The sequence below is a fragment of the Aspergillus luchuensis genome, chromosome 7 (assembly GCF_016861625.1).
Source record: "Aspergillus luchuensis IFO 4308 DNA, chromosome 7, nearly complete sequence".
NCBI classification, from domain to species: Eukaryota; Fungi; Ascomycota; class Eurotiomycetes; order Eurotiales; family Aspergillaceae; genus Aspergillus; species Aspergillus luchuensis.
Window position 1 is genome coordinate 1021614 of NC_054855.1, and position 26362 is coordinate 1047975.

General features: G+C 52.7%; 13 protein-coding genes across 13 annotated transcripts; 6 read left to right on the forward strand and 7 right to left on the reverse strand.

The window, feature by feature from the left end:
* Nucleotides 1–689: 689 nt before the first annotated feature.
* AKAW2_70387A (hemolysin III family protein) lies at nucleotides 690–1655 on the reverse strand (the record flags this gene model as incomplete). The annotated part of the gene is made up of 1 exon (XM_041682962.1): nucleotides 690–1655. One exon carries the CDS (start codon nucleotides 1653–1655, stop codon nucleotides 690–692), a length of 966 nt encoding a protein of 321 aa, XP_041547271.1.
* A 483-nt stretch (nucleotides 1656–2138) lies between these two features.
* Nucleotides 2139–3174, forward strand: AKAW2_70388S (uncharacterized protein; the record flags this gene model as incomplete). Its single annotated transcript, XM_041682963.1, has 2 exons — nucleotides 2139–2239; nucleotides 2313–3174. The coding sequence occupies 2 exons, from the start codon at nucleotides 2139–2141 to the stop codon at nucleotides 3172–3174; spliced, it is 963 nt and encodes a 320-aa protein (XP_041547272.1).
* Nucleotides 3175–3372: 198 nt separating this feature from the next.
* AKAW2_70389A (uncharacterized protein) lies at nucleotides 3373–4886 on the reverse strand (the record flags this gene model as incomplete). The annotated part of the gene is made up of 4 exons (XM_041682964.1): nucleotides 3373–3567; nucleotides 3626–4673; nucleotides 4723–4771; nucleotides 4844–4886. The coding sequence occupies 4 exons, from the start codon at nucleotides 4884–4886 to the stop codon at nucleotides 3373–3375; spliced, it is 1335 nt and encodes a 444-aa protein (XP_041547273.1).
* A 421-nt stretch (nucleotides 4887–5307) lies between these two features.
* On the forward strand, nucleotides 5308–6148 carry TVP18 (Tvp18 family protein; the record flags this gene model as incomplete). Its single annotated transcript, XM_041682965.1, has 4 exons — nucleotides 5308–5344; nucleotides 5421–5436; nucleotides 5699–5794; nucleotides 5848–6148. 4 exons carry the CDS (start codon nucleotides 5308–5310, stop codon nucleotides 6146–6148), a joined length of 450 nt encoding a protein of 149 aa, XP_041547274.1.
* An 857-nt stretch (nucleotides 6149–7005) lies between these two features.
* AKAW2_70391S (putative eukaryotic translation initiation factor 3 subunit EifCl) lies at nucleotides 7006–8588 on the forward strand (the record flags this gene model as incomplete). The annotated part of the gene is made up of 2 exons (XM_041682967.1): nucleotides 7006–7314; nucleotides 7467–8588. 2 exons carry the CDS (start codon nucleotides 7006–7008, stop codon nucleotides 8586–8588), a joined length of 1431 nt encoding a protein of 476 aa, XP_041547275.1.
* Nucleotides 8589–9385: 797 nt separating this feature from the next.
* On the reverse strand, nucleotides 9386–10658 carry AKAW2_70392A (HesB/IscA family protein; the record flags this gene model as incomplete). Its single annotated transcript, XM_041682968.1, has 2 exons — nucleotides 9386–9757; nucleotides 10206–10658. 2 exons carry the CDS (start codon nucleotides 10656–10658, stop codon nucleotides 9386–9388), a joined length of 825 nt encoding a protein of 274 aa, XP_041547276.1.
* A 260-nt stretch (nucleotides 10659–10918) lies between these two features.
* Nucleotides 10919–12550, forward strand: bna5-1 (kynureninase; the record flags this gene model as incomplete). The annotated part of the gene is made up of 4 exons (XM_041682969.1): nucleotides 10919–11108; nucleotides 11170–11513; nucleotides 11570–12053; nucleotides 12108–12550. 4 exons carry the CDS (start codon nucleotides 10919–10921, stop codon nucleotides 12548–12550), a joined length of 1461 nt encoding a protein of 486 aa, XP_041547277.1.
* A 336-nt stretch (nucleotides 12551–12886) lies between these two features.
* AKAW2_70394A (ER membrane protein complex subunit 4) lies at nucleotides 12887–13620 on the reverse strand (the record flags this gene model as incomplete). Its single annotated transcript, XM_041682970.1, has 3 exons — nucleotides 12887–12962; nucleotides 13051–13403; nucleotides 13489–13620. 3 exons carry the CDS (start codon nucleotides 13618–13620, stop codon nucleotides 12887–12889), a joined length of 561 nt encoding a protein of 186 aa, XP_041547278.1.
* A 586-nt stretch (nucleotides 13621–14206) lies between these two features.
* AKAW2_70395S (putative AP-2 adaptor complex subunit beta) lies at nucleotides 14207–16882 on the forward strand (the record flags this gene model as incomplete). Its single annotated transcript, XM_041682971.1, has 6 exons — nucleotides 14207–14245; nucleotides 14583–14767; nucleotides 14834–14909; nucleotides 14963–15327; nucleotides 15378–15806; nucleotides 15856–16882. 6 exons carry the CDS (start codon nucleotides 14207–14209, stop codon nucleotides 16880–16882), a joined length of 2121 nt encoding a protein of 706 aa, XP_041547279.1.
* A 364-nt stretch (nucleotides 16883–17246) lies between these two features.
* On the reverse strand, nucleotides 17247–18569 carry cwc25 (U2-type spliceosomal complex subunit CWC25; the record flags this gene model as incomplete). The annotated part of the gene is made up of 2 exons (XM_041682972.1): nucleotides 17247–18468; nucleotides 18544–18569. 2 exons carry the CDS (start codon nucleotides 18567–18569, stop codon nucleotides 17247–17249), a joined length of 1248 nt encoding a protein of 415 aa, XP_041547280.1.
* A 483-nt stretch (nucleotides 18570–19052) lies between these two features.
* On the reverse strand, nucleotides 19053–22793 carry AKAW2_70397A (SH3 domain protein; the record flags this gene model as incomplete). Its single annotated transcript, XM_041682973.1, has 3 exons — nucleotides 19053–20851; nucleotides 20905–21000; nucleotides 21059–22793. 3 exons carry the CDS (start codon nucleotides 22791–22793, stop codon nucleotides 19053–19055), a joined length of 3630 nt encoding a protein of 1209 aa, XP_041547281.1.
* A 1155-nt stretch (nucleotides 22794–23948) lies between these two features.
* AKAW2_70398S (Rtr1/RPAP2 family protein phosphatase) lies at nucleotides 23949–24953 on the forward strand (the record flags this gene model as incomplete). Its single annotated transcript, XM_041682974.1, has 1 exon — nucleotides 23949–24953. One exon carries the CDS (start codon nucleotides 23949–23951, stop codon nucleotides 24951–24953), a length of 1005 nt encoding a protein of 334 aa, XP_041547282.1.
* Nucleotides 24954–25483: 530 nt separating this feature from the next.
* On the reverse strand, nucleotides 25484–26008 carry RPS17 (40S ribosomal protein eS17; the record flags this gene model as incomplete). Its single annotated transcript, XM_041682975.1, has 3 exons — nucleotides 25484–25702; nucleotides 25790–25915; nucleotides 25988–26008. The coding sequence occupies 3 exons, from the start codon at nucleotides 26006–26008 to the stop codon at nucleotides 25484–25486; spliced, it is 366 nt and encodes a 121-aa protein (XP_041547283.1).
* Nucleotides 26009–26362: the final 354 nt, after the last annotated feature.

Genomic DNA, 26362 nt, shown 5'->3' on the forward strand with positions numbered 1-26362 from the left:
GATAGGGGCTGCCTACATCAGCCAGTGCCGCGGGGGACGGTCCTCCAACGTAAGAAGCCTGGAAGAATAAGCTCAGGTGCAACATCGTCGTCAATTCAGTGGGGGCCACTAGGCCGAATAACTCTAATGTGCTCGAAGGAGCCACGACGATGCAAGACTATTGTGTCTGACGTAGCATCCAATGAGGAAGCGCAGCATGCCGTCTAGGGTGATTCTATCGGTATGCAGGCCAGCACACCATGTGAGCTGTAAATCGATGCGGGAACGCATCCCTATTCGCCTGCCCGGTTTGAAATGCCCAGGCAAGCGGTGAACGTTCATGCTGTCGCAAGACCCAAGGTCTATTCTTATGATTGTATCCTGGACTTCCCCTCGTTTGCGTATTTTTTGATTCCTCTTTCCCTTTTCTTATTGCCTTCTTGGGGGAAAGAAGGTTTTCTGCAATGCTTCTCTCATCTCTGGCTTTGCCATGTTGCAATGGTCAGCATGTGAAATTCAAGGTTAGACATGTCTCGTATCAGCCGTGAAGACGTCAGCATCATCATCATGTCATCTCTATTACTTCTTGAGGCGATTAAGTTATGGCTACAGGTGGTGATGTTTAGGGGGCGCCGCGCGCCCCCCTCCCCCCTTCTCCCCCCTCCACAGGACGTCCTGCCTGTGCGATGTCCCAAGGTTCTGCGGGCGAATCACTGCGCGGCCCCAAGACAACTGTCTGCAATGCCGCTGTGTCTGTAATCAAATGCCTTTAGCAACCCGGTCAGATGAGCAATGGCGGCGCAGACCACCAGCACATGAAAGATCTGGTGGGAGCTGCCCCAGAGATCGAAGTGGCCTGGTCGCAAGCGCTCCGGCACCCGGGCCGCATAGATGGTTGCTCCCAAAATGTACAGAAAACCTTGGAGAAGTAGCCAACCGAGCCCGATTTGGCGTGTCATCTGCTCCAGACCGTACAAGCGTAAGCCGTGGATCACGGGGAACACCGCTGACAGACCCATGCCGACAAACATGGCCGCACGGAATGGCCGCCACCGAGGCGTCCGGAAATGAGGGAAGATCGAAACAAGGATGCAGCCAAGACCGAGGGCGCAGATCATCGTCCAATACAACCGTTGCAGATCAGGCATACAGTAGAATCCAAAGTACACGCTAGGCACGAAGCTGCCCACGATAAGCCCTACGATACCAACATAGTCAAACGTGTTTCCGATGCGGGCCACGAGGGGGGAATGGTTCGAAATGGTATGATATGTTGCAGACATGCCCAAACAGAAGGCTGCTCCTGCGAAGAAGCATCCAAAAGCAATCAGATCCGCCTGGGTGGCATTCTCATATCGCGGAGCTAGTGCCCGATAGAGAAGCCCAGCCGCTGGAACGGCCAGTAGGGACGGCAGCAGATGCGTGTAGATGTTGACCGTTTCATTGTGAAGGTAGGTCAAGGACTGCAGGGAGACCAGAAGAGAGAATGAAGCCGGCCGATAGCCCGTGTGGATGTGCTGGTTGTCGCGCTGCCAATGGGGCAGATCATCCCAGTGAAGAAGCTTTCTGATGACTTGGGAAGGCTGTTCTAACACCGCAGCTGCCACCACAGCAGGCTGGCTGGTACCCAGATCCTTCTCATGGGCTTGAGTGGGGCGACGCTGGCGAGTGGACATATTCCTCACATGCAGGATGCAGACAGAGTGACAGATCCCAGATCTCCGGTGAGCAGATGGCTAGCGGTTGCTCCGTAATCGGGGTGGTCCTCGGGGGGAGTATACGCGTGAGAATGAGGTAAGATGACCGTCTAGTAAGAGCAAAAAAAGAAATATGTACACGGAAAAGCAGATTAAAGGGTCAAGAAGAAGCAAAACAACCCCCCTAAAACACCTCAACCCGAAGTGATGGGTGAGGAACCTGAAGAATAGCGTTGGGGATTCCGCGGAGTATCGCCGTTCCCTTTTGGGACTTTTGGCTCGTTGGGAAATCTGACAAACAGTGCAAATGAGACAAACAGCCCGGCACTTCCCCGACGGGATCCCCGCAGATCAACTCACCAGTCCATCACTTTGGATAGCTTCATCTCCAATTCGAGCATGACGCAATATCAATAACCCCTCTCTCTGTTTTTTTCTTTTGCGACCCATTATATATACACCATGTCTGGTCATGCGCAGCCCGGAAAATCCCCAGGCAGTCGGTTAAAGCCTGTGGCAGACTCGCTCGACACCGTGGGGTTTGTATCTAAAGGCGATCGAAAGTATGCTCACGGCCTCCTGATGCCCATGGTGGAGCGACGATGCGGTTAACTGCGGCAGCGCTGACGCTCACAGATTGCTAGACCACAAGGTTCAGAAGGAGTACTATGACAAAATTGTAAATCGGTACATGGAATTCTGCGCCCGCCATTCCAAAAACCTAGAAGCGGCATGGACGTCACTTCCCAGGAGCGCTTCGAGCGATGCCACCAGCAATCCACCAGCTTCCCTTCCCTCCTTGAACAATAAGTCGACAGGGCCCCGTAGTCCTTCCCCATCCGCTGAACTATCCACCATTCTCCTCTCTCTTCGCAAGCTGCGCGAGGCGGTTCTGGCTACCAGCTCCACAATTCCCATCTCTTTCTCCCAGCAGGTCCACATCTTTTCCATCAAGTTCGCGATTCAAGCCCGACATCCTCCATCATATTTTCCTTCCTTTCGCTACATCCTAGAGGAATTACACACTTCCTCTCACCCGTTGCCGGACTCTGACCTGAAAGATCTCATTTCGTATTGGATCCTGGATTACGCATGTCGACAGGAGGACATGGTTGCTGCTTATCAGCTTCGTGCGCGTGCGCGCAGACGATACGGTTTTCAGTCATCGACTATAGACCGTGTCTTGAACGCCCTGGCACATGATAACTGGATTGTGTTCTGGCAGATCCGGCAAGATGTAGATTCCCGGATGCGCGCCGTCATGAATTGGGCTGAAGACCGCGTCAGACGACATGCTCTCAAAGCAGTCGGCAAAGCTTATCTCAGCACTGACTCCAGATGGGTCACTGAAGGTTGCACCGGTGACAGCAATTGGACATGGGAGAACCTGGTAAAGGCGGAGAGCCTAGGTTGGGAGAAAGAGGGCGACAGAATCATCATCCGGAAGCCAAAGCAAAGGCCTCAAAATAACCTTGCACCTATAAAGGAGAATCCATGATGTTGTCGATTTGATGTTGTCACTGCTGCATCGTAATCTGGCGCTTATACGGGCATTGACGGAGTATGGCGTTTGTTTCAGGTGTATAGACGGCTATATAGTAGGAGGATCCGACAGGCATTTTTAGAATAGCGCACCGGTTTTAGAACCTGGGACCTCCCTGCATCAAGTGTAGACTTTCCGTGATTCATGCTGTCATTAAAGTTTGAAGTCCCCGTTGGGCCGATCAAGATTAGTAGTCCCAGTAACTGGTTGTCTAGCCACTGTTTCTACAAGGTCGGTCTTTAGCTTGGCGGATTTATCAGAGCATAGTTCGTAGACGGTTGACAAGTTGAACACGAGACTCGAGAACGAGTGGTTCGCGTGCACCAGTGACTCAAGGACCTCACGTGCCTGTGGCATGGTTAAGCACGGGCTTGGTAGTAGGTAATCTTTGTGGAATATGACTTACTTCGTTCAACCTACCAGTGTACAACAAGCACACCGCCAGGTTCTGCGAGATCATGGACTCATCGGGTCTGCGTTCCTCGTTGCCAAGTAAGGCGCGCCATTCAGCCACTGCGTCGTCGTACCGACCCTCGGCCATACTGAGGAGCGGGCGAAACACGGTGTTCCCGGCATCGCTCGCCTCGCCACATACCTGCCTCGCAGCATCAAGATCGCCAATTATGAGCATCAAAAGTACTTTTCTCAATTTATTGAGTTCACTTTCCGATTCTGCTATACGTAAGCTGGCGAGTGATCTCCTGGCGGCATCCAGATCCCCCATTTCAATGAGCGCGTTCACATTTCTCATGCCGAGGTCAGACAATCGCTCTCTCCACAACTTGCGCTCTTCGGTGTCCATATCTGGCCGCAAGATCTCCCTTCGCGCTTCCAAGCCAACCTCGTAGAGTCCGCCAATGCCCCTACGTGAGTCGCCGAATCCAATGCTCTGGAGTCTAATAGCCAACACTCGTAGGGGCCATGGTACGATGTGACGAGGATAGTTTGGGTGCTTATCAGACGTCCCGGCAATCGGTTCCACATAATAGAAGGCGGAGCTCAGGTCTTCGAGTGCTTTTGACTCTTGCGCTGCAATGATCGTATTTCCTGACAGTTGCAGGCACGCTAGCCGAGTGTAAAACAGAGCAAAGATTCGTTTGATGTCAGTAGGCGAGATCAACGAGGATGTTAAGATCGTCCCACACAAATAAGCAGCGAGCAGAAAGTGACCTTCCGCCAGGAGCCGCTCAAGGGTGGCTAGGCTTGTGGACAGCGATTCATCTGACGTTGGGGCAAGGAACTCAGAGCGAAGCGCGTGCGGTATTTCCACCTGAGACAGCGAATGATACACATCATACCGGAGCAGGTACGAGAGATCCTTCTCCACTGTTGGTGGCAGTTCATCCGGTCCCAATGGATCCAGCCTGCTAAACGAAGCGCCGGTAAATCCAGCAAAGTCTGCTGTAGGCGGCCTTGGGGATGCGGCTGTGTTCACTGTTTCGGACCCGAGCGGGCTGTAATTGTTAGTATGGGCCTAACTAATCAAGCAGATTCGCTGCTCACTCATCTGGCTGATCTAGAGGACCCTTCGTTGTGCTACGCGGCCGTGAAGCTAGGATGAATCAGCCTTATATTCTCTAGATTGCCGATGATACAACAAGCATCGAACATTAATGCTCCTTACATCTAGAGACATTGCGGGCGTGTTTATTTGGCGAAGCCTCCATAGCTGTAGCAATGGAGAAAGCAACAATTCTTGATAGTCAGCCTAGTCGAAATGTTCTTGAGGCTTGTACTCAGTTCCCGCGGTGGAAAGCCTTCTGTTGCAGATTGGCGAGCTCTTGATCTAGGAACCGGGGAAAGTTGCTGGCAACATAATAATGCGGGATCCCCGACCTCAAAGGCGGAAGAGGCCATTCTGCCGCGCGGTGAAGGGATCGGCCCGGACAGACAAACTGGCCCCATTCAAACCGTCAATCGCGTCTACTCCCGGCTGGTAATCTTAAGTAGTAGCCACACGATCAACCGACCATACTTCCCACCGTCTCTACATAAGGCTACCTTCAGCATCGCACTGTTGTTACTATATACTCCCTGACTTGAACTGTTCTCTGCACACCCAAATATCCCGCAACTTCATTCGGCACCATGACTCTCGCCGAGGAGCTCCGCTCGAGAAACTTCAGTACGGACCTGCCTTGTTTACAATGACTTATTCTTTGACATACGAAGCAAGGGATAACTAACAACTCATCACATAGGTATCTATGGACAATGGTTTGTAACGCTTTTCTCTATTTTCTTTCTCGCCCGCCGCTGCCCAACTGTGCGCCTCTACAACATTTGCGAAAACGAATGATGGTTGCCTGAATCTCTTGAGCACAGCGCTTGGCGCTGTCTTGAAAGGACCTGCTTCAGTTGCCGCCTTGGACAACCATACACTTTGAATGTTCGCGCATAGGATTTGGGCGATTGCGACAACATTGGAGCTAGAAATATGGCGTTTAAAGGCAGTTTTGCTAATCGATGTCTGACGTAGGACGGGTGTGATCTGCATCGTCTTGTGCTTGGCTCTCGGTATCGCCAACATCTTCTCGTTCGACGTCGTGATTATCATCTTTAGTGTTCTGTGCCTGTGAGCTTTTCCTTTTCTCTTCTTATACTGGGTTAGAAGCTTACAATACATAGCATCTCTGGTTTGATCCTCATCTTTGCCGAAGTGCCCTTCCTCCTCAGAATATGCCCCACATCACCAAAATTCGATGCATTTATCCGACGCTTCACCACAAACTGGATGCGCGCTGCAATGTATACAGTGATGAGTGTTGTGCAATGGCTCAGTCTTATCAAGTCCGCTACCAGTTTGATTGCGGCTGCTGTTTTCCTACTCATCGCCGGTTTGTTCTATGCACTGGCGGGTCTCAAGAGCCAGGAATTCGTCGGCAGCAAGACTTTGGGCGGCCAAGGTCTTGCGCAGATGATTGTCTAAGACTGGTCTGAAACGTGATCTATGAAACTAAGGTACGCCTTTCGCCTGTCTTGCAGCTATTGTATATGTCGTCTTCAACATTCGTGCACTGCGCTCGAAAGGAGCCATATGTTGTTTTCATGCTAATTGATTCTGCTGCAGGTGACTGACATGGAATGGAAAAAGAGACGGCTAAAGAACCATCTCTGGGCTAAATGCGCCACGATTATGAATCGACTGTGCTGTTCTTGACGCTGCCGAGCAGGGTCTTGTACTCGTATAGCATACTGTTTTGAGAAATTGGGACCCCTACGGCTCGGGCTACTGAAGTTTCTGCTCATGTGCCTTTCTTGACTTTCTTCTTTGTGTTGTATTTGCAGTCCTGTTTTTGCTCTTGAGAATTGCTCAAAAACTGTTACAATGAGTTTTAGATGAATCATGTAATATTTACCATCTCGCCCCAGCGAATACCCGATTAGCATCCTGGCGATGAATGAATGGATTTGTTTGCATAGAATATGCTGTAGGGGCTGAGAGCTAAAGATAAGCTTGTTCCAACGCGGGGAACAATAAAGGAACGAATGTTAATTGAAGTGATCTCCTATACTAGTAAACTAGTTACAATTACATGCAGGGATCAGTTGTGCCCGAATGGTCGTGCATAGCTGACTCAGCACTGAAGTTATCCCCAGATAAGATAAGCACAACTCATTCAAGCGAAAACCCTCAAAATTCGACTCCGCCGAAACAATCGAAATCCCACACGCCGACGCCGAACCGCTACGCCAGACGACGTGCCCCCTCTCCTCCCCACCCATCCTCCCCGACCGTTTGCCGGACAATTTCCTACTCGTCGACAGACGTACTTCTATCGCAAAATGTCCTACGAAGAGCGCGCCAACGCGCACCCCAACCTGGGCGACGAGTCCGATGTGGAGGAGGAAGCGCTTGTCAACGACTACCGCGAGCAGGTCAACTTCGACGATGGCATGAGTGAGTTGGACAGAACGACATCCCTTGGAGGTGGTTCCCAGACGCAGGACCTCCAGGCACAGCTCGCTGCTGCTGCCACCCCGCTCGAGTACCAGGCTACTCTCGAGACCAAGTTCGCAAGCTACGACAACTACTGCAGCCTTTTCCACTACATCCTGAACTCTGAGGGTCCGGTTGAGCTCGAGGTTCCTTCTGTATGTACTCCTCCATCTGTCATGTGCGACGGGCTGCGGCTGCGGTTGCAGCTGTAATTGATACATGCTTCGCTGCCTTGACTTGCAATTGTGTGCGGTTGAATCACCGCGGTCGATACACTGTGCTAACTAGCCCATCTTATTGTCAACAGTACTACTGGGCCTGGGATGTCATCGACGAGTTCATTTACCAGTTCGAATCCTTCTGCCGCTACCGCAACCGCGTCGCTCGCAGCGGCTCCAACGAGGAGGAGGCCCAGCTTCTCCGTGAGAACCCGAACACGTGGGGTTGCTACTCCGTGCTGAACGTCCTCTACTCCCTCATCCAAAGGTCCCAGATCAACGAGCAATTGGCTGCCATCAAGCGTGGTGAGGACCCCTTGGCGTTTGCCGGAGAGTATGGCTCCCGCCCTCTGTACAAGATGCTGGGATACTTCTCCATCATTGGACTCCTGCGTGTCCACTGTCTGTTGGGTGACTTCAGCCTTGCCCTCAAGACCCTCGACGACATCGAGATGAACAAGAAGGCCATGTTCGCCCGTGTCATGGCGGCCCACTTCACCACCTACTACTATGTCGGTTTCTCCTACATGATGATGCGTCGCTATGCCGATGCCATCCGCATGTTCAGCCACATCCTGGTCTACGTTTCCCGGACCAAGAACTTCCAGAAGGGTGGCAACAGCTACGATGCCATCGCCAAGAAGAACGACCAGATGTACGCTCTCATCGCCATCTGTGTCGCTCTCCACCCCACTCGCCTGGATGACACCATCCACTCCGCCCTGCGCGAGAAGTACGGCGAGCAGCTCAACCGCCTGCAGCATGGTGGCCCCGAGGCCCTTCCTCTGTTCGAGGAGCTCTTCCGTTCGGCCTGCCCCAAGTTCATCAGCCCCACTCCCCCCGACTTTGAGAACCCGGCCCTCAACGTCGACCCTGTTGACCACCACACCGCCATCTTCATGGATGAGGTTAAGAACACCCTGTACAACCCTACCATTCGCTCCTACCTGAAGCTCTACACCACCATGGACCTGAAGAAGCTGGCTGGCTTCCTGGAGGTCGAGCCCGAGAAGCTCCGCTCTTGGCTCCTCATCAACAAGCAGCGCAGCCGTCAGGTGCGCTGGGTTGAGGGCGGCCTTCTGGAGGGCGAGCCGGTCAACGCCAACGACCTTGACTACGCTCTGGAGAACGACCTCATCCACGTCAGCGAGACCAAGGCCGGACGCCGTCTCGTGGACTGGTACCTCAGGAACCTTGCTCGTGTCTACTAAGTCCGAGTACGCTACAGCGACCCCTTCTAGTGCCAAAACGCATATCCCCACGTCATTTTGACTTGAGACATGCGTCCGGTCTGTAACTAGACTCCACGAAGGGGTACTCAATCTCAGCAAGGAACCACGAGAGACACACTGAAGTGCAACCAGAAAGAAAGGGGATGTGTGGTCCAGGAGATATCATCAGCTGGGAAGGGGGATCGTTGGCAATCGAGTCAAGTCGTGCTTTTTCGAACGGGTCATCAATTACCCTCTCACCTTTTGTGGCCCGTTCACTTACTCACGTCTTCCCTATCCCACCAACATCATGAATCTTTTTTTTTATCTTATCTATTTATTTATTCTGTCCTCCGCTTCCCATATCTTGCTTCGATTGTCCATGCTTCTCATTACTCAGGGGGTTGGTCGCACAACCCTTTGACCATCCTGGTTATACGGGGTTGGAGTCGACAAAAAGAATTCTTCTTTTCCTTTTTTGTTTTTCATTTGAGGAAATGTTCCAAGGCGTATCCCATTATGCTTGTGTTTGGTTTTGCTTCCGGTTCGACACGGTCTGGTCTGTGTGCATCGAGCTGTTTGTGTCTTAGCTAGCAGAGGACAGACAGGGATGTAGAATCCGCATGATGAAATAGATGATGACTTAAGCAAATATTTTCCATTCAAATTCTGTAGTAAAATAAGAAGCAGGGCCTGGGGGGTATAGCATTACTCTATCTCATATTCTAGTATGATACACATATACAGTTCGGTTGGGTCCAGGAATGATAGACCTATCTAAGTAGCTAGGTCCTCATTCAATCCTGAACATCGAAACTAGTTCCGCACCCACAGTTACTCGTTGCGCGCGGGTTGTCCACAATCTTAAACTGACTTCCAATCAACTCCATCGTATAATCCACCGTACTGCCCGAAAGAAGCTCCAGCGATGGCTCATCCATGACTACTTTAGCTTCTCCGGCACCTGCTACCTCTGCCTCTCCCTCCTCAGGCTCGGCTGCGAAAACAGTGTCTTCCTCCGCGTCGATCTTGGATGCGGCCTCCAGGGACATCAAGTATTGGAATCCATGGCATCCACCGCTTGTGACGGTGATGCGGAGATGGTGGTAGGGGTTTTCTTCCTTGGTGATGGAGGGGGATGAGGAAGGGTCTGTGATTTCGCGGAGACGCTGTTGGAGATATGTTAGTTCATGATGTAACTGGATTATTCTAGCGACTTGAAGAGCCAAAAAGAAGAAAGAAATGTTGTTATCCCTCCTCTGGGAGAGAGAAGGGAAAAAAAATGAAAAAACATACAACAGAAGGGATTCGCTGGTGGTCACCCACCCAACTACTAACCTCCCGGCGTGTGGCTTAAGTACGGCTGAGCGGACGGGAAGCCCTGTTTTCCACACCCTGTGGTCGTATGTACTTGTTTCATACTTGAGAGGGTTCTTATCGTGGCTAACAGTAGGCTAGCTCCGGTGATCCGGCGCATTTGCTTCCAATGTGCTTGCATCTCCGTTTCAACCTCCGAACGCAACTCAAGCCGTACCATCGCCACATTATCGCAATGCTCTTCGGAAGAGGTATAGTATATGCAAGCAGGGACAGAAAGTGAATATTGTCTCAACGTACCTCGGCGGCCCTCGGCGAGATACTAATCAACAAGTCCTTTCCCTCTTCGTCAACTCTCGGGTTTTGTAGCACCTTGGTAGCTGATCGGATACTCGTGGTGGATAAGGAAGAGCGTTGTCCGAAAGCGTCAAAGCGGAATACTGATCGCGGTGATGATGTGCTCGCCCGGGGGCAAAGGAATCTAGGCCTGAGCGTGGATCGTTGGGAAACGGTATCGCAGAAAGATGCGGAGAAGCTCAATGTCGGCAACGTTGCCGGGGAAAGTGCAGAAACCGCGGTGCGAGGCGAATGAGAGCGAGAGAGCCGGCGGGCGGCTGTTGAGAGGATCGGACGGGACATGTTTGTCGTCATAGAGGAGAAAGTAGGTGTTAGGAAAGGCGAGTGAAGGAGGACTTTTGTTGAGGGAGAATAAAGATTGGATTGATAATATGATCGGAGGCTCGGAGCAGCCATCGAAAAGAAGGTATTATTGCCGTTAGTCAGAGGGTTCGGGATGACGCCATTGGTCGATCGGGGACCGGCAAGAAGTGGCAGAATCGAGATAATCGCGGGGAACTTCATTCGCTTTGCGTAACATTCGCATGACTGTAGCTTTTTCTCCTTCTTCGCTGATGGAGTCTATGATTGTATAGTAGACGAGGATTTTGGGTATATTTATTCTTTGTTTTTGCCAGTACATAGTACCTCCACCATACCCAGGGAGCTTGTGAACCATGAGTTCTACACTTGCACATGAATCGAGCGTCAGCTCCCCGCTTTCTTACAAGACTGATAGCAATGCCTTCACCAAGGAATATGCAGAGTCTCTCGATGCACAGGATCCTTTGCGCGAATTCCGAAAGGAATTTATTATTCCCTCTAAAGTTGACTTGAAAAGAAAGACTTTAGCAATTGACGATAGCTGTACGTATCGTAGCGCTGCTATATTGTCACGATTTCACTAATCAATTGCTCTCTCATCTAGCCAATGATGAGTCTGATCCCCGGTGTATATATCTCTGTGGAAACTCATTGGGCGTGCAACCTCGTAATGCCCGCAAGTATATTGACTACTATCTACGGACATGGGCTATTAAGGGCGTAACTGGACATTTTCTTCCGCACGAGGACCAGTTGCTCCCACCATTTGTTGACGTCGATGACGCCGGCGCGAAGCTCATGGCGCCAATTGTGGGAGCCCTGGAAAGTGAAGTGGCTGTGATGGGCACACTGACAGCGAACTTACACTTCTTGATGGCAAGCTTTTACCGCCCAACCCAGGAGAGGTATAAAATTATCTTGGAAGGGAAGGCGTTCCCGAGTGACCATGTGAGTTCGAACCTAATAATCATTTGAGAAGCAATTATTTAACCCACTGAATATAGTACGCCATTGAGTCACAGATTAGACACCACGATCTTCGCCCAGAGGATGCTATGGTTCTTATCGAGCCGGAGGACCGCTTGAAGCCGGTTCTGCGAACGGAGCAAATTCTCCGAGTTATTGATGAACATGCCTCAAGCACGGCGCTTGTGCTCCTTTCCGGTATCCAGTTCTATACAGGGCAGTACTTCGACATCGAGAAGATTACCGCGCATGCCCAATCCAAGGGGATCCTCGTTGGCTGGGACTGTGCGCATGCAGCCGGCAATGTCGACCTGCGCTTGCACGACTGGAATGTAGATTTTGCTGCGTGGTGTAATTACAAGTACCTCAACAGTGGTCCAGGCGGGATGGCAGCTTTGTTTGTGCATGAGAGACATGGCCGAGTCGAGATGGACAAGGTTGGCAGTGATGAGGAGCCATTCCGTCCGCGCCTCTCGGGCTGGTGGGGAGGCGACAAGAAGACTCGCTTCCTTATGAACAACAGTACGTAGGCAACTTTCTGCCACAGATTACTCAACAACTAACTAAGAAACACAGATTTCGTTCCGCAGACTGGTGCCGCAGGATTCCAGCTATCCAACCCTTCCGTTCTGGATATGAATGCGGTCGTGGCGTCTCTCGAGCTGTTCAATCGGACCTCGATGGCCGAGATTCGTCAAAAGTCCTTGAACGCCACTGGCTACTTGGAACATCTCCTTTTGAAATCTCCTGCAGACTTTTCTACTGGGAAACGACCTTTCTCCATCATTACGCCTTCGAACCCAGCAGAACGTGGTGCACAACTCAGTCTGCTGTTGGAACCGGGACTTTTGGATAGCGTCTTGGAGACACTAGAAGAGCACGGGGTGGTGGTCGACGAAAGGAAGCCCGACGTCATCCGAGTTGCACCGGCACCTTTGTACAACACGTATACGGAGGTGTGGGAGTTCTGCCAGATCTTCTTCGAAGCCTGTCAGAAGGCCTTGGAGTCACGAAAATAATCAATAGAGAGATAATGAAGTATCTTGCATTGCCGAATCTGGGTTGATATTGCGTCTATGTAATCTTGGATATATAATGTTATTTATGTCTATTATTCATGACACTGGACAGACAATCTACATATTACCTACTATATATGAACATATTTATTACCATCAGATTAAGGTCTTGAAGCACCCGACACCACTACCCCTCTATATGATGAGCTATACATTAGTAGTGCCAACCTTATCATATCCAATTACCATAGCAGCTCCCTTCCAGGTGACTATAGCTTCATATTTCTCAATTAACACAGCATCGAACATACACTCATCCCGAAACGATCATCCCAATCAACCAAAAGCAAAGTAAGCACGCTCCAACGGTTGCCGTTCCGACTCCCAAGCCAGCCAATCCGATCTCGTAGTCCTGTCGCAATGTAGTATTAGCAATGAACAATAACCGACCAAGCGCACATTCCACGCGGCAACAAGCACAAGACACGGGCACCACATACGGCAAAAGTCCCATCGCATTAACCTTCCAAATACCCAAGCACAACAGCACCAGCTGCATCACGACATATATCGCCTTCACACCCAGAAGCTTCGCGCGCGTGCCCTCTGTATCGAACTTGGCGAACACCGTGTTGGTATTGATCAGGCCCTGGATGGGGCCCTTGAACAGCATAAACACCATCATAATACTGAAGATCTGTAGACTGTTTCCGGACATGTACATCATGATCGCGTTCATGGGGATCTGCTTCGAGGGAGCGAGGGCAATTTCCCATGCTTTCTTGAGCTTCAGGGTATCGGTTTCGACGGGTTTGGACGGGGCGGAGGTGGCTGAGGACTGCTGGGCGCGGTTCTGGAGTGGATGTGAATGTTCGCGTTAGTATGGAGCTGGGTGCGAATAAGGGGAATGGGTATAGTAATCGGCAAAGAAAACGTACGGTCTTGCCAGTCAATTTCCTGGAGAAGCCTGGAGGATCAGGGATACTGGTAGCCTCTTTGGATGGGCGTGGCATGGGGGTGTTCATTCTCACCACCCATTGCGGCGGCGGTGGAGGGGGTAGAGAAACCATGGTTGGACTGTGAGAGTCGAAAGAACTCTCCGTATGTAGCTTCTATGTGCCTGGGAGATATTGAGGAATAGAGAGGTAGCGGAAAAGGTTGATGCCGCAAGCCAGGCCGAGCTTGGAGATGAGGAGGGAGCGATTAGAGTGACGATGATCCGGCCGGAATCGATGGATGGATTTCTCCACCAGCGCGGAGTTGGCGGCCCCCGATCCACTCCTGATTCTCACGCTGCCTCTCCAACAAAGTTGCTCCAGTCGACGTCGGTTTGGATTTCACATCCATCAAGGACAGAGAGAGGGAGATAATCTGGGGTTATATTTATTGAGATAGGTAAGTACATTGTCGCGCTCTCAAACAGATTCATCTCCCCCTGTGTGCCTTGACGCTAATGAGTCTAGTCTGCCCCCCTCCGATGCAATTGAAGCTTCGGAGCAGCAGACCACCCAAGCCAACTAGTCTACCGATCGAGTGCCCCTTGAAGCTCTCCGACGTCCGTGAACGATTTCCTGGACGATATCAAGACGAGGTCTTTTGTGATTTATTCGTGACAACAAACTGGGTTAGACGATTGGAGGATTGTGAACCTGCACCATGAGTTCCAGCGGGGGAGATGCGAAGTTGTTCGCCAGGGTGAGTACTTTGATGTGCATTGGCACTGCTCTCCTTCCTGCCGCTCAGTCGGACCATCCATAGATGACGTGCAAGAGCCCTTTGGCCGTGTGCTTATCTTCCCGTGCTTCCCCTCATGCCTGTTCCCCTTGTTCACATGAATCAGCGCTGGCTTTGTCTTTTCCTTCTGCGGGGGATCTTGTTCACTATGCTCCTCATGCTGCTTCCTCCGAATCCCCTCCTCCTGGCTGGCCCCCAAATTCCCTCCTAGTTCGGTCTACATCCTTACCTTATTATGTTTCTCAGCGTGGTTCCGTATACAGCGCAATATGGCTCACCATTCTCTCGTTCCAAACAGGGCAAAGTCGCCGAGTTGCGACAGGAGTTGAACAGTGGGGGGAAAAAGGACAAGAACCATTCGGCCAAGAAGATCGCGCTCAAGAAAATCGTCGCCAATATGACCATGAGCAATAATGACATGGTCGCTTTGTTCCCCGACGTGATCGGCTGTATGAACTTGCCCAGCCTGGAGATCAAAAAGATGTACGTCTCCGGGAAGATGTTGTATCGCATCTTGTGTGGGGACTAATAGTTTCTCTCTCACTACAGGTGCTTTCTGTTCCTCGTCAATTACTCGAGAGCGAAACCCGAGGTTGCGCTCAAGGCTTTGCCATTCCTCATCGATGTAAGTGTTTCCCTTGACGTCTGGGGATGTGTCAGCTAATCTGAATATTCCAGGATATGGAGGACTCCAACCCTCTCGTGCGTGCCCTAGCACTGAGGACCATCTCCTACATCCATGTCCGCGAGTTTGTCGAAGCGACAGTGCAACCGGTCAAGCGACTGATGAGCGATATGGATCCGTACGTGCGCAAGACCGCCGCTTTCTGCGTCGCGAAGCTCTACGAGCACGATAAGAAGATGGTCGAGGCGTCGGATCTGATTGATCGGCTGAACAGCATGCTCAAGGATGAGAACCCGACGGTGGTTTCTAGCGTCCTGGCCTCCTTGGTGGACATCTGGGGTCGCAGTGAATCGATCTCTCTGACTATTGACTACACCAGTGCCTCGAAGCTCGTTTCCATCTTACCAGACTGCTCTGAGTATGTGTCTATGCTTCTGTGTCCGATGCAGGTTAACTGACATTGTGCAGATGGGGCCAATCTTATATCCTCGAGGCTTTGATGTCCTATGTCCCTCAAGACTCCGCAGAATCCCTGTTGCTGGCAGAGCGAATAGCCCCCCGCCTGTCGCACTCCAACTCTGCTGTTGTCCTAACCTCTATCCGCGTTATCCTCTACCTCATGAACTACATTGCCGACGAAAGACATGTCACCTCCCTCGCAAAGAAGCTTTCACCACCCCTTGTCACCCTTCTCTCCAAGCCACCAGAAGTACAGTATCTGGCCCTCCGAAACGCCATCCTTATCCTGCAGAAGAGGCCCGAAGTGCTCCGCAACGATATCCGCTGCTTCTTCTGTAACTACAACGATCCGATCTACGTCAAGGTCACCAAGCTGGAGTTGATCTTCATGCTGACCACCAAGGAGAACATTTCCGTGGTTCTTGCAGAACTCAGAGAGTACGTCGGTCCTCCCCTCCTCTAACCCTAACTACTAACGCGTCCATAGGTATGCGACTGAGATCGACGTCCACTTCGTGCGCAAGGCAGTGCGTGCCATCGGAAAGCTCGCCATCAAGATCGAGTCCGCCGCAAAACAATGCATCGACACCCTGCTGGAGCTGGTCAACGCGAAGATTCCCTACATCGTCCAGGAGGCGACGGTTGTGATCCGCAACATCTTCCGCAAGTACCCCAACCAATACGAGAACATCATCGGCAACGTGATCCAGAACATCGACGAACTTGACGAACCCGAAGCCAAGGCCGCCATCATCTGGATCATCGGCCAGTACGCCGACCGCATCGAGAACTCCGACGGCCTCCTCCAGGACTATCTGGCCACATTCCACGACGAGACCGTCGAAGTCCAACTTGCCCTCCTAACAGCCACCGTCAAGTTCTTCATCCAACGTCCTACCAAGGGCCAACAGCTCGTCCCCCAGGTCCTAAAATGGTGCACCGAAGAAACCGACGACCCGGACCTCCGCGACAGAGGTTACATGTACTGGCGTCTGCTATCCACCGACCCCAAAACCGCAAAGCAGATTGTCATGGGCGAGAAGCCCCCCATCAGCGCCGAAAGCGAGAAACTCGACTCCCGCACCCTCGAGGAACTCTGTCTCAACGTCGGCACTCTCGCCACCGTGTACCTGAAACCCGTCCAACAAGTCTTCCGCTCCGCGCGCACAAGACGCCTACAGTACAGCCCTGCCCTGCAGAAACCGAAGGAAGAACCCGGCACTGCTGTCTGGCAGTTCCCCGCCCCGTCGCAATCCAACAGCCCCACCGCCGCCATGGCTGCCAGCGCATCTGCCCCCAGCGATATGAACGCAGCCGTCAGCGCCGCCGACAGCTACTTCAACAGTGTTGGCACTCAGCAAATGGCTGCGCTGGACCTGGGCGGTCGCGAAGACGGTGGTGTTGGCGGTGGTGGCGCCCCCCAGACGCAGTATGTCGTTACTCAGAACCAGCAGCAGGTGTATCAGCCGCAGCTGGCGGGTGGAGCAGCCACGGGTGAGTTGTTGTTGCTGTAATTGTACTGGTTGTAACATTCTGTGCTTCTATTATTCTTTCTTTTTTTCTTTCCTGCTAGATAGGTTCTTAATTCTGTTTGGAGCGGTTTATCAATTATTTCGCAGGCAGGGACTTGTGATGTATTCTGTTTTATTGTCCTTGATGCTTGGATATGTAGGTAAACATGCATTTGTTAGAGCATGAATAATAACCTAAACCCTTGGTATATGATACATCGAGAGCATGTCGAGCATAGATATGATGAGAAAGGAGGATGACTGCATCCATATCGTGCTTCCAGAGCACAGCACACCTTCCATCCATCCCATAATCATCATACGAAGCCAACGACATTCATGAAAAAACTAACTAAGAAAGTAATAATTAATCCTCATCCAAGCGAGCTAACCCGCCCCGACTGCGCTTAATCCGCTCATCCAGACTATCCTCCTGAAGCTGTTTATGCAGCCCCGACACAAAACGACCCTTCTCCGAGCGATGTTTCTCATCTTCTTCATGCTGCTTCGCTTCAATAGCAGTGACCTCCGCAATGCGCTGTCGCCGAGCATCCTCCATCTCGCTCGCGTTCGCTTGCATCTCTGCTAGTTTGCGTTGCCGTTCTTCCTCTTGCTGCTTGCGCTTCTGCTCGGCTTCTTCAGCGTTGGGCTTGTCGCGGCTGTATGTATCTCTGTCTCGGGGACGGTGGTCTCTCTTGTTGTCTTGATGGTAGCGACTGGATCGGTCGCGGTCGCGGTCTCTGCGATCACGCTCACGGTCCCTGTCTCGAGAATCTCTGTATCCATCGCTTTCTCTCCGATCGTCGCTGCGCCGTCTGTCAGAGTGGTGGCGATCCGCAGGGGATCGATCTCGCCGGTCATATCGATCTTCACGATCACGATGCTCCCGATGTCTGCTCGAGCGGTGATAGTCTCGATCACTATCCCTCCTATGGTCCCTCTCACTCCTCCTCTCCTTATCCCTATCATCACGATCACGATCACGATCATCTCTCCGCCTCCTCTCCGGCGACCTCGACCTATGCCTCCTCTCCCTCTCCCTCCTCCTTTCCCTATGCCCATCCCTATCCCTCTTCTCCCCCCCGCCCCTCGAAGAACCTCCCCCCTTCCTAACCTCCTCCCTAACCATCCCCTCCAACGCCGCCTGCTCCCTCTTCCTAATCTCCAAAAGCGGATCAGCCAACACCTTGGCCATCGTATCTCTCGAATTCACCACCGGCTGCACTGCACTACTCCCACCCCCAAGCGACGCATTAAACTCCGCCCCCTTCTTCAACCCCTCCGTCTCACCCCCTTCCTTCTTCAACAAAATCCCATCAATCCGTCTCTTCCCCAACAGATACCCCTCCATTTCCTCCGCGTACATACCCCCAGCAGCCCCTCCGGACCCAGGTTCTTGATACATCCAGTCCACGCGCTGGATCTGCTTCGGTTTCCCCGTCCCTTCTTGTAACCGCTGGAGTTCTTGGATTTGTCGCTCTTCGTCGCGCTCGCGGCGGAGTTGGTCGATTCGTTTGCGCTCTTCCAGCGCGCGTTTTTCTTCCGCCCATACGCGCTCTTGGTTTCGGAGGAGGGACGGGTGCCATGATCTATTTTTTTTTGGGTTGTTGTGTTAGTGGTTTGGGGGGGAGAGGTGTGGTTGGGGGAGGGATGGGGTTGCTTACTTCTTTAAGTTGAGGTCGCCACCCATTTTGTGAGAGGGGGCTGGGTGTCCAGCTGGTTGTTCTTGGTGTTGTTTTTGTTGTGTGGACTGGGAGTTGTAGGTGGATGGGGGAGGAAGTGGTAGGTGTGAGAGATGGTGATGGATGGAGGTGAATTCCCGATAGGGAAGTATTGTATTGCCACTCACTGCGGCTGTCTGACTTCCCTGGTTCTGCCTGAGGCATCACTATACATGATACGTTTGAACGGTGATTATTTCTATATTTATGGCAATAGGACTTTACATAGAATGTATTCGCACTATGCAGTAAACAAATGACAGATTAAGCACATATGGATAACATCAATAGGTACATACAACAAGAATGTTAGTTAACACATCACAGAGGCAATCGAGGTTTGTCCGCCTGCGGTCCATGTACCAGCGGCATTAGATATACCAGAATCAAATCATTTACTCGTCTCCGCTCGTCTCCACTCTTCACAGAACTTCAAATATTTCATACTGTACTTATTTCTCCCAGCCCACATAGCTACGCGGCATCACTCGCCACACCTTGCATTCGCCACTGCGGAGGTCGTTGAGCTTGAAGCTCTCCATCTTGACCTTCTTGCTTTCGCGGCCCTGCTCCCAAGCACGGATCTTCTTCTTAGTTCCGTCCCAGTCAACCACAATGGCCACGTGGTCGGGCTTGCCCACTTCCGCACTGTACTTCTGGTGCATCGTGCCGCGATGTCCCTGGAAGCGTGCGTTGCGGAAGCTGACAATATCACCGGCGCGGATCTCGTCGTTCTGCTGTACAGAAGCGTTGGCTAGATTGGAGTAGACCAAAGCGCCATAGGCACGTGTTCCAACCGGCTTGAGGGCATCCGACAAGGGACTGAGTACGTGTTGGACGAGGCCAAACGGAGTGCCGTCGGCAACGGTGGTGTTCTGAATGGAATTGGCCGTGGAGGCGATGCGAGTGCCAATCTGCAGATGTGCGTTCTCAAGTTGGTCCTGACGAGGCTGGATAGGAGGAGCCTCGTGGCGCTGCTCAAAGGCAACATCCGTGGGATTCCGAGCGTCGAAGTTGACCGTAATCACCGTTTGCGAGTGGTCCATGAAAAGAACGTAGATGTCTTTGGTCACCATGGTCTTACCACCTCTCTTGGAAGAACTCGACTCCTCGAATTCAAGCAAGATGTCCTTGCGGTTCTGGAACACGGGAGGGGGGGTATTGTGCTGCGTCCACCAGAGCGTGTTCTCTGCCAAGTCTACGTCCATGGCGATGAAGCCTTGGTCGGCGGACGGACGACTGACATCCATGGACCGCCGCATGCTGGGCTGCGCTCTGGGGACATCAAGCGATGCACGGTTGCTACGCGGCGTGGGTGGGGGTAACGTAGGAGGCGGGGGTGCCATCGAGGTTCTCTTCTCAGACTGGGAGAATGTTGATTCGTGGTGTGATTGGACGGGCGAAGCTTCATAGAGCTCCTCCGATTCTTCCTCCGCAGGCTGGGAAGGGACAACAGGAGGTAGCTGCGGCGGTCCAGCGGGAACAGGTGGAGGCCCCCTTGGGGTAGGCAGTCCATGTTGCGGGGCATTGTAACGGTACGGATCATACTCTTCATCATCACCTCCAAAAGACAACTCTCGGTGGGGAGGAGGAGGAGGGGGTCCGCGGGGGGAATCTATAGAGGCCCTGCCCGCACTCTTGGGAGGCTGAATTGGGGGCGGAGGAGGGACTGCCCTAGGGGCATTTGGGGGAGGCGGAGGCGGAAGACGAGTTTGTGGCGGGCTCCGAGGAGATTGAAGTGAATGGTCGTCGGTAGTCGTCCCCTCGTCGAAACTTGAATCACGTCCATGAGATTTCAGTGCGTCCTTAAACTTGGCACCGGATGCAATGTCAGTGTCGTAGTCGCCGTCATACTCGGTGACCTCGCCCTCCACCTCTTCGCCCGCTTGGCGAGACTGTGAGGTCACACTGGTTCGACTGTCGGCAGTCGACCTCCGGCGAATATTAACGGGCGGCGGGGGAGGAGCTGCTCGGCTCTGAGCCGGGGCGGGTGGGTTGCCTGGAATAGGAGGTGGAGGTCGGCTAAGTCTCTTATCTGCAGGAAGTGTGGGCGATTTCGGGGAGGTGACATCGTATGTCGACGAGCGGCGAGAGTCTAGATGATCGGGGAGCGGAGGAGCAGGAACAGGTTGGCTTGCAGACTGATCGGCTGCCGCAGCGTTTAGGGAGAGATTCTTAGTATGCAAGGAGAGCTCATCATCAGACTCTTCGCCCGTGTCAGCAGGAGCAACGCCCTTAGGGGTGGTTTGATCTATCCCAGGTCAGCATGCGTGGCAAAGGACACTGATACCGTGGAGAACTTACGTCCGGGAACAGGGGGCGGAGACAGAGGCGCATCGTGAGGGACAGGAGGTGGAACTGGCCGTGTTTCGAGTGGCGGAGGGGGCGGAGCCGCGCGCTCTGTTTAGAGAGAATAGTTAGATGGTATGCGAGGATCATCAATAACTTATGTTCGTACCTAAAGGCGCAGGTGGCCTGTCGGTGGATGTACGCCGGGGAGGTTCTTCCTCTACCACATCTTCGACATCAGGGACCTCATGCGGAGGATGCTGCTCTGTCACAGGGCTCGTCTGAGCTTCCTCCTCCTCCTTCTCCACGCTTGGTGTGGCAGCAGGCTTGGCCACGTTCATCCCCGGCAGAGCCATGATCGGCACTGGAGGGGCAGCAGCTGGGCCGGATCGTTCATACTCCCCGCTAGGTCTCTCGGCTTCCACGGGTGCCTTTGGCTTCCGAGGAGCTGCAGCCGGACGAGGCATGCCACCAGGAGGCCCGAAGAAGCCCATCATACCCATTCCACCGCTCATCTTGGCCATTCTTTCGCGGAGCTCCATCTTGCGCCTGACTTCGGGGTCTATCTCTTCTTCCTCCTCCTCCCCTTCTTCTTCCTCCTCTGCACCTTCATCAACCTGAGCTTCACGTTCTTCGGCTTGTTCCAGCTGCCGAGATTCTGCTTGAGCTTCGTGCTGAACCTCCGCTCGGGCGCGCTCGTCATAATCCTCCTTGCTCGTAGACGTCTCCTCCGCATCTTCCGTATCAGCGGCGGCTGAATCATCGGCATCGTTGGTATCGCTGACGAGCTCCCGCACTGGCGGAGGGGGCATAGCTGCTGGCGGGGCTGGCGGGTGAGCGGCTTTCACCGTCTCAACACTGTGGTCTCTCTCAGGCTCGCCAGATGGGGTGCTCTCGGTTGGCGGTTCTTCCGCAGGCATCGCTTCTTCGTGAGACTCGGTGCGCTTCTTGGGGGGAGGGCGCTTGGGCTTGTCCTTCTTCTGAGCGGCTTCAGCGTGACGAGCAGCTTGCTCCATCTGCTGTTTCTGCAAGAGAGCAATCCGCTCCTTCAAGCTTGTCGGCTTGGGCTGCTCCTCCGCACCTTCCTCCACGCCTCCACTGGACAGTGGCCGAGTCTCGGAAACGGGCGGCTCCTTCGCCAGACGTTCTTGGACCTCAGGATCCTCCTCCCTCCTGTAGATCTTGCGGGGAGCCTCACGGGGCGGGGGTACGTATGCATCTCTACTGGGAGGTGCCGCAACGAACGGCTTCTTGACGAAGGAAGTGGTTTGGCCGCTCAAACCACCCGGCTTGAAGGGTGCAATTGGGGGTGCGGCGGGTTTGTTGAAAGCAGCAATGCGATCCCTGAACGATGACCCCGTCGGCTTCTCCGCAACGGCGGGAGGTGGGGGCTTGGACGAGGGTTTCGGAGCCGGTTCGCTGATGTCATTTGCAGGGGGTTGAGGAACCGGGGCAGGAGCCGGGACAGGCGCTGGCTTCGGGGACGAGGGGAGCTCACGGGTTGGTGACGCCAACGCAGGAGGCGGCGATTGAGGAGGTTGGGGCACAGGTGCAGGTGTATCCTCCACTTCGGGTTCCAGGGAGCGCGGGGGCTCAGTCGTAGGGGACTCGACAGCAACAGCGGGCTCTGGAGGAGGCGGCCCGGGAGCGACCTCTGGTTCTCTCTTCGGTCGGCTCGGACGTGTAGGCCGCGGAGGAGCTGGGGGTTCATATCTTTCCACGAAGTTCTTGGGGAAAATACCCTCTCGCTTGTGCCCCGACTCGTCGGTATACTCACCAAAGTACCATTCTGCGTCTTCCACCGCCGTCACGGTTACAATCTGGCCGATGGCAAAATTAAGGTCGTCATCGTGGTCCGAAGCGTATTCGAAGACCGCTTTGACTGTGAACGGCGGACTGGACATCTGGCAAGTCGAGACGCTGTCACAACGGACGTGGTGGTGGTGGGGGGTAGATTGGGGAGCGGAGCGAGAGGGAGGCTGGCGGAATGCAAATGACACGGCAGAACAATAATAATTGCAGGTAGTGGAGCACTAGACTGGAAAGCGTCTAATGCAGACAGACATGTGCAGTGCAGATATGCTTAACAGCGGGGTTTTGGAAGGTAAGCCGGTATGCTTCGGAGGGAGCAAAAATAACAATAATAATATGTCAGCCTGTTGGACTGACTGACGTAGTCAGAGAGCTTAGTACCTCCGGAGATCGGAAACACCGCAAGGGGGAGGGGGAGTGGAGGAGGAGGGGAAGAAGAAGAAGTAAAGGAAGAGAAATAACTTACTGCAGGGTAAAAGACAACAATGTCCAGAGAGACGGGAGAATATAGGAAATTAATGCACAAGGGAAGGAAGACAAAAGGAAGGAGTGGGATGGGGGGGAAGGTGGGTGTGGTGTTGGAAAGGGAGGAGGGAAGAGGGAGAGTGGAAGAGGAGGGACGGCGAGAGACAGAGAGACACTGAGCACAACGACTGCTGTACTACGACGACGACAACGACCACAGTACTAACTTAACACTTCACAACTCTTCTTGCCTGGCGGGACACTTGCTCCACTCCCGCTGCGATCGGCAGCTAATAAGATTGAACAGCCCGTCAGACACCAAAAGCCAACACAAAAACTTACGATGGAACAGCTGCCTGAGGGCCGTGGAATTAATCGCGGTGGTACATCATTGCTATTTACACTGAATTGTAGCTAGAAAGTACTACTACTATACTAATACTACTACTACTACTGGTGGCGTCCCTGATGCAGCTTATATTTCCCTCCCCTTAATCAATCCTGCATGCACCATGTAAAGTCATTGTTAAACCTGCCCTTCCTTAACTACTTAAAGACCCTCCTTGTTATTACGTATCCGTAGCTTGCCGTCTTGAATCCGGGGTTTTTGCCTCCCTGCCGACCCGAACAACCTTGGAACTTTGTCTTATCCATCCAACCTTCCCATCCATTCCACCGCTATCTTACTCCTCACCATACTACACTTTTCCTCCACCACAAGTGACGCAGACTTTATAATATTTCCCGCTTTCTGACCTGTTCCATTCGGAATATCTGCTGGAATGCCCTCTGGACGGCCAACCCCAATTTTGAAGACCTCTCTTCCTTCGATCCACGCAGCGACCGCTGCATCTGGCCCCTCCAATTCCGCCCCAAACCGTCGGGCGTCACCTTCTAAACCCCCTCAAATGCCTCAACAGCAACAGCAGCAACTACCTAGCTCAATTGCAAACCGGACAGATGTCGATCCGCGCCATCTAGCTATCGCCTTGCATCATGCGAATCAAATTCAAGCCCAGAAGGACACAGAGGTCCTGATTCTCGACCGCATTCTGAGACTCGTTGAACTTCCGTCTTCCCGTTCAGCAGATCCTGCATCACCCTCCCCCGACGATGTTCGGGAGTTCAAGTCCGCCTTAGTCCCCTTTCAACCCGCCGACTACGACAATCTGATCGAGGAGAGGAATATCGAGGGTCTCTGTGGCTACGGCCTATGCCCTCGAGAGCGTCGCAAGGAAGATGGTAGAGGCTCGTTTCGCATAACGTGGGGTGCGAAGGGAAGCGGGCGGGGTGGCCGCGGCCGCGAGATGGATATCGTTCCCAAAGAGAAGCTCGAGATGTGGTGCTCAAATGAGTGCGCCGAAAGAGCCATGTACATCCGAGTACAGCTGGCCGAAGAACCGGTCTGGGAAAGAAGGGCTGACGATGCACGTGGCAAGCATCTCGTCTTGCTGGAGGAGGCCAGGGCGAAAGAAGGCAAGGGCAAGATGAGAGATCCCGTCTCTATCCGCGACGTTGCCGGCCAGTTGGACAGTATGCACTTGGAGAAACTACGAGGCCCTGGCGATATGGCAGATGACATTGCACGACTCTCCGTCCGCGACGAGGCTCGTTCACGAGAACTGGCCATGGAACGAGGAGATGCGCATCCTGCCCTCTATACTGGCAGAGTGGATATTCAAGTCCAAGAGAACGATAACCCCCGCGGGCCAGCGAAAGCACCGCAGATGCGTCCTGGAGACGAGAAGGGAGGCTCCATCGAAGGATATGTTCCTCATGAGAACTAAGATGCTTTGGCGCATGGCATTATGAGGCGTTTTGAACAAAGGTTGATACCCCGATAAGATAGCGTGTCAGATAAGAACCAAATCAATGGCTTATGACTTGTAAAGTCTACGATATCGACTCTCCGTAGTCCGGCATGTCCTCAACAGACAGCCGTCCCCCGTAGAATCTCCTACGAGACATCCGGCCGTAAGACCAGACGAGGGAATAAAATTGGCAATCAAGCATCATCCCCATCAGGGGAATCAGCGACACCTTGTTTGACAGAATTCGTGTTCATTTCTCATCCGGGACTGTCTCTAAGCTAAATCGATAGCTGGGTGAGCCAACCAGAACAAGCATGGGGGGAAACGCCATGGATCGACCGAAGACAATCAGAACTTTTTCATTTTCCGTTCAACGGCGCAATGATCTACCGGTAGCGACGGGGGCGCTCCTGAGCCTGCTGCTGGGAGACGGGGATGACGTTGACCTTGAGGTTGTCGAACTAAAGCACGATCGAGTTAGCCATTATACAATTTGAGGATAATTTTCATTGAGGGGGAAAACGTACGCCCATGCTCTTAAGCAGGTCCTTGGTCTCAGAGTCGACGTCGAGCTGGCCGGACTCGGTCTGGGAAACATCCAGAGCGGAGACCTCAGGAACGTACTGATCCTTGCGCTCACGCTCCTCCTCCTGGAGCTTGAAGGAGATACCGCGGACAGGGCCACGCTGGATACGCTTCATAAGGTGGGTGGTGTAACCAGCAATCTATATCAAATTTCATATTAGCATATTGATTCCCTTTTCGAATATCACATTCGGAATTTCCGGAGTGAAAAAAGGGAGGTCACTAACCTTGTTGCGGAGACGCTTGGAGGCAATGATAGCGATCTCATCGCAGATACGCTTGTTGGTCTCGAAGTCGAGCGTCAACTTGGGGTAGTAACGCTCGATGACGACCTTAGCGGAACGCTTGACTGTCTATTATGGCGCGCATTTTCGTTAGAATTAATATTCTTTCTTTCCTCCATTATTGCGGTCGTGTATGCTCACCTTGGTACGGACGCGACCCATTTTGGCGGTTTGTTGCTGGCTGGATGGATGTTCGAAAGACCGTCCAAGTTGTTCTGGTGTCTTTTGCTCCTTCAACTTACCCGGCCCTCGCTTAGGATGTGCGGGTCATGTGATGCCTATCTACCCTGATGTGACTGCCCTATTTGCGGTCACGTGAAGATACTGCCAAAGCGGTCGGTCGTTGTGCTGGATTATTAAGAGTTGATTATGTAACAAACTATGAAGATGGCTGGGTTGCTTTGGGTTATGCATGGAAGTTCGATCTATAGTGATAATGCTTACTGAGACGTCTTTGATGGTTGCAATTTATTTATACTTCAAATGAGATGTAGCCGGCTTATATCACAAAGGAAC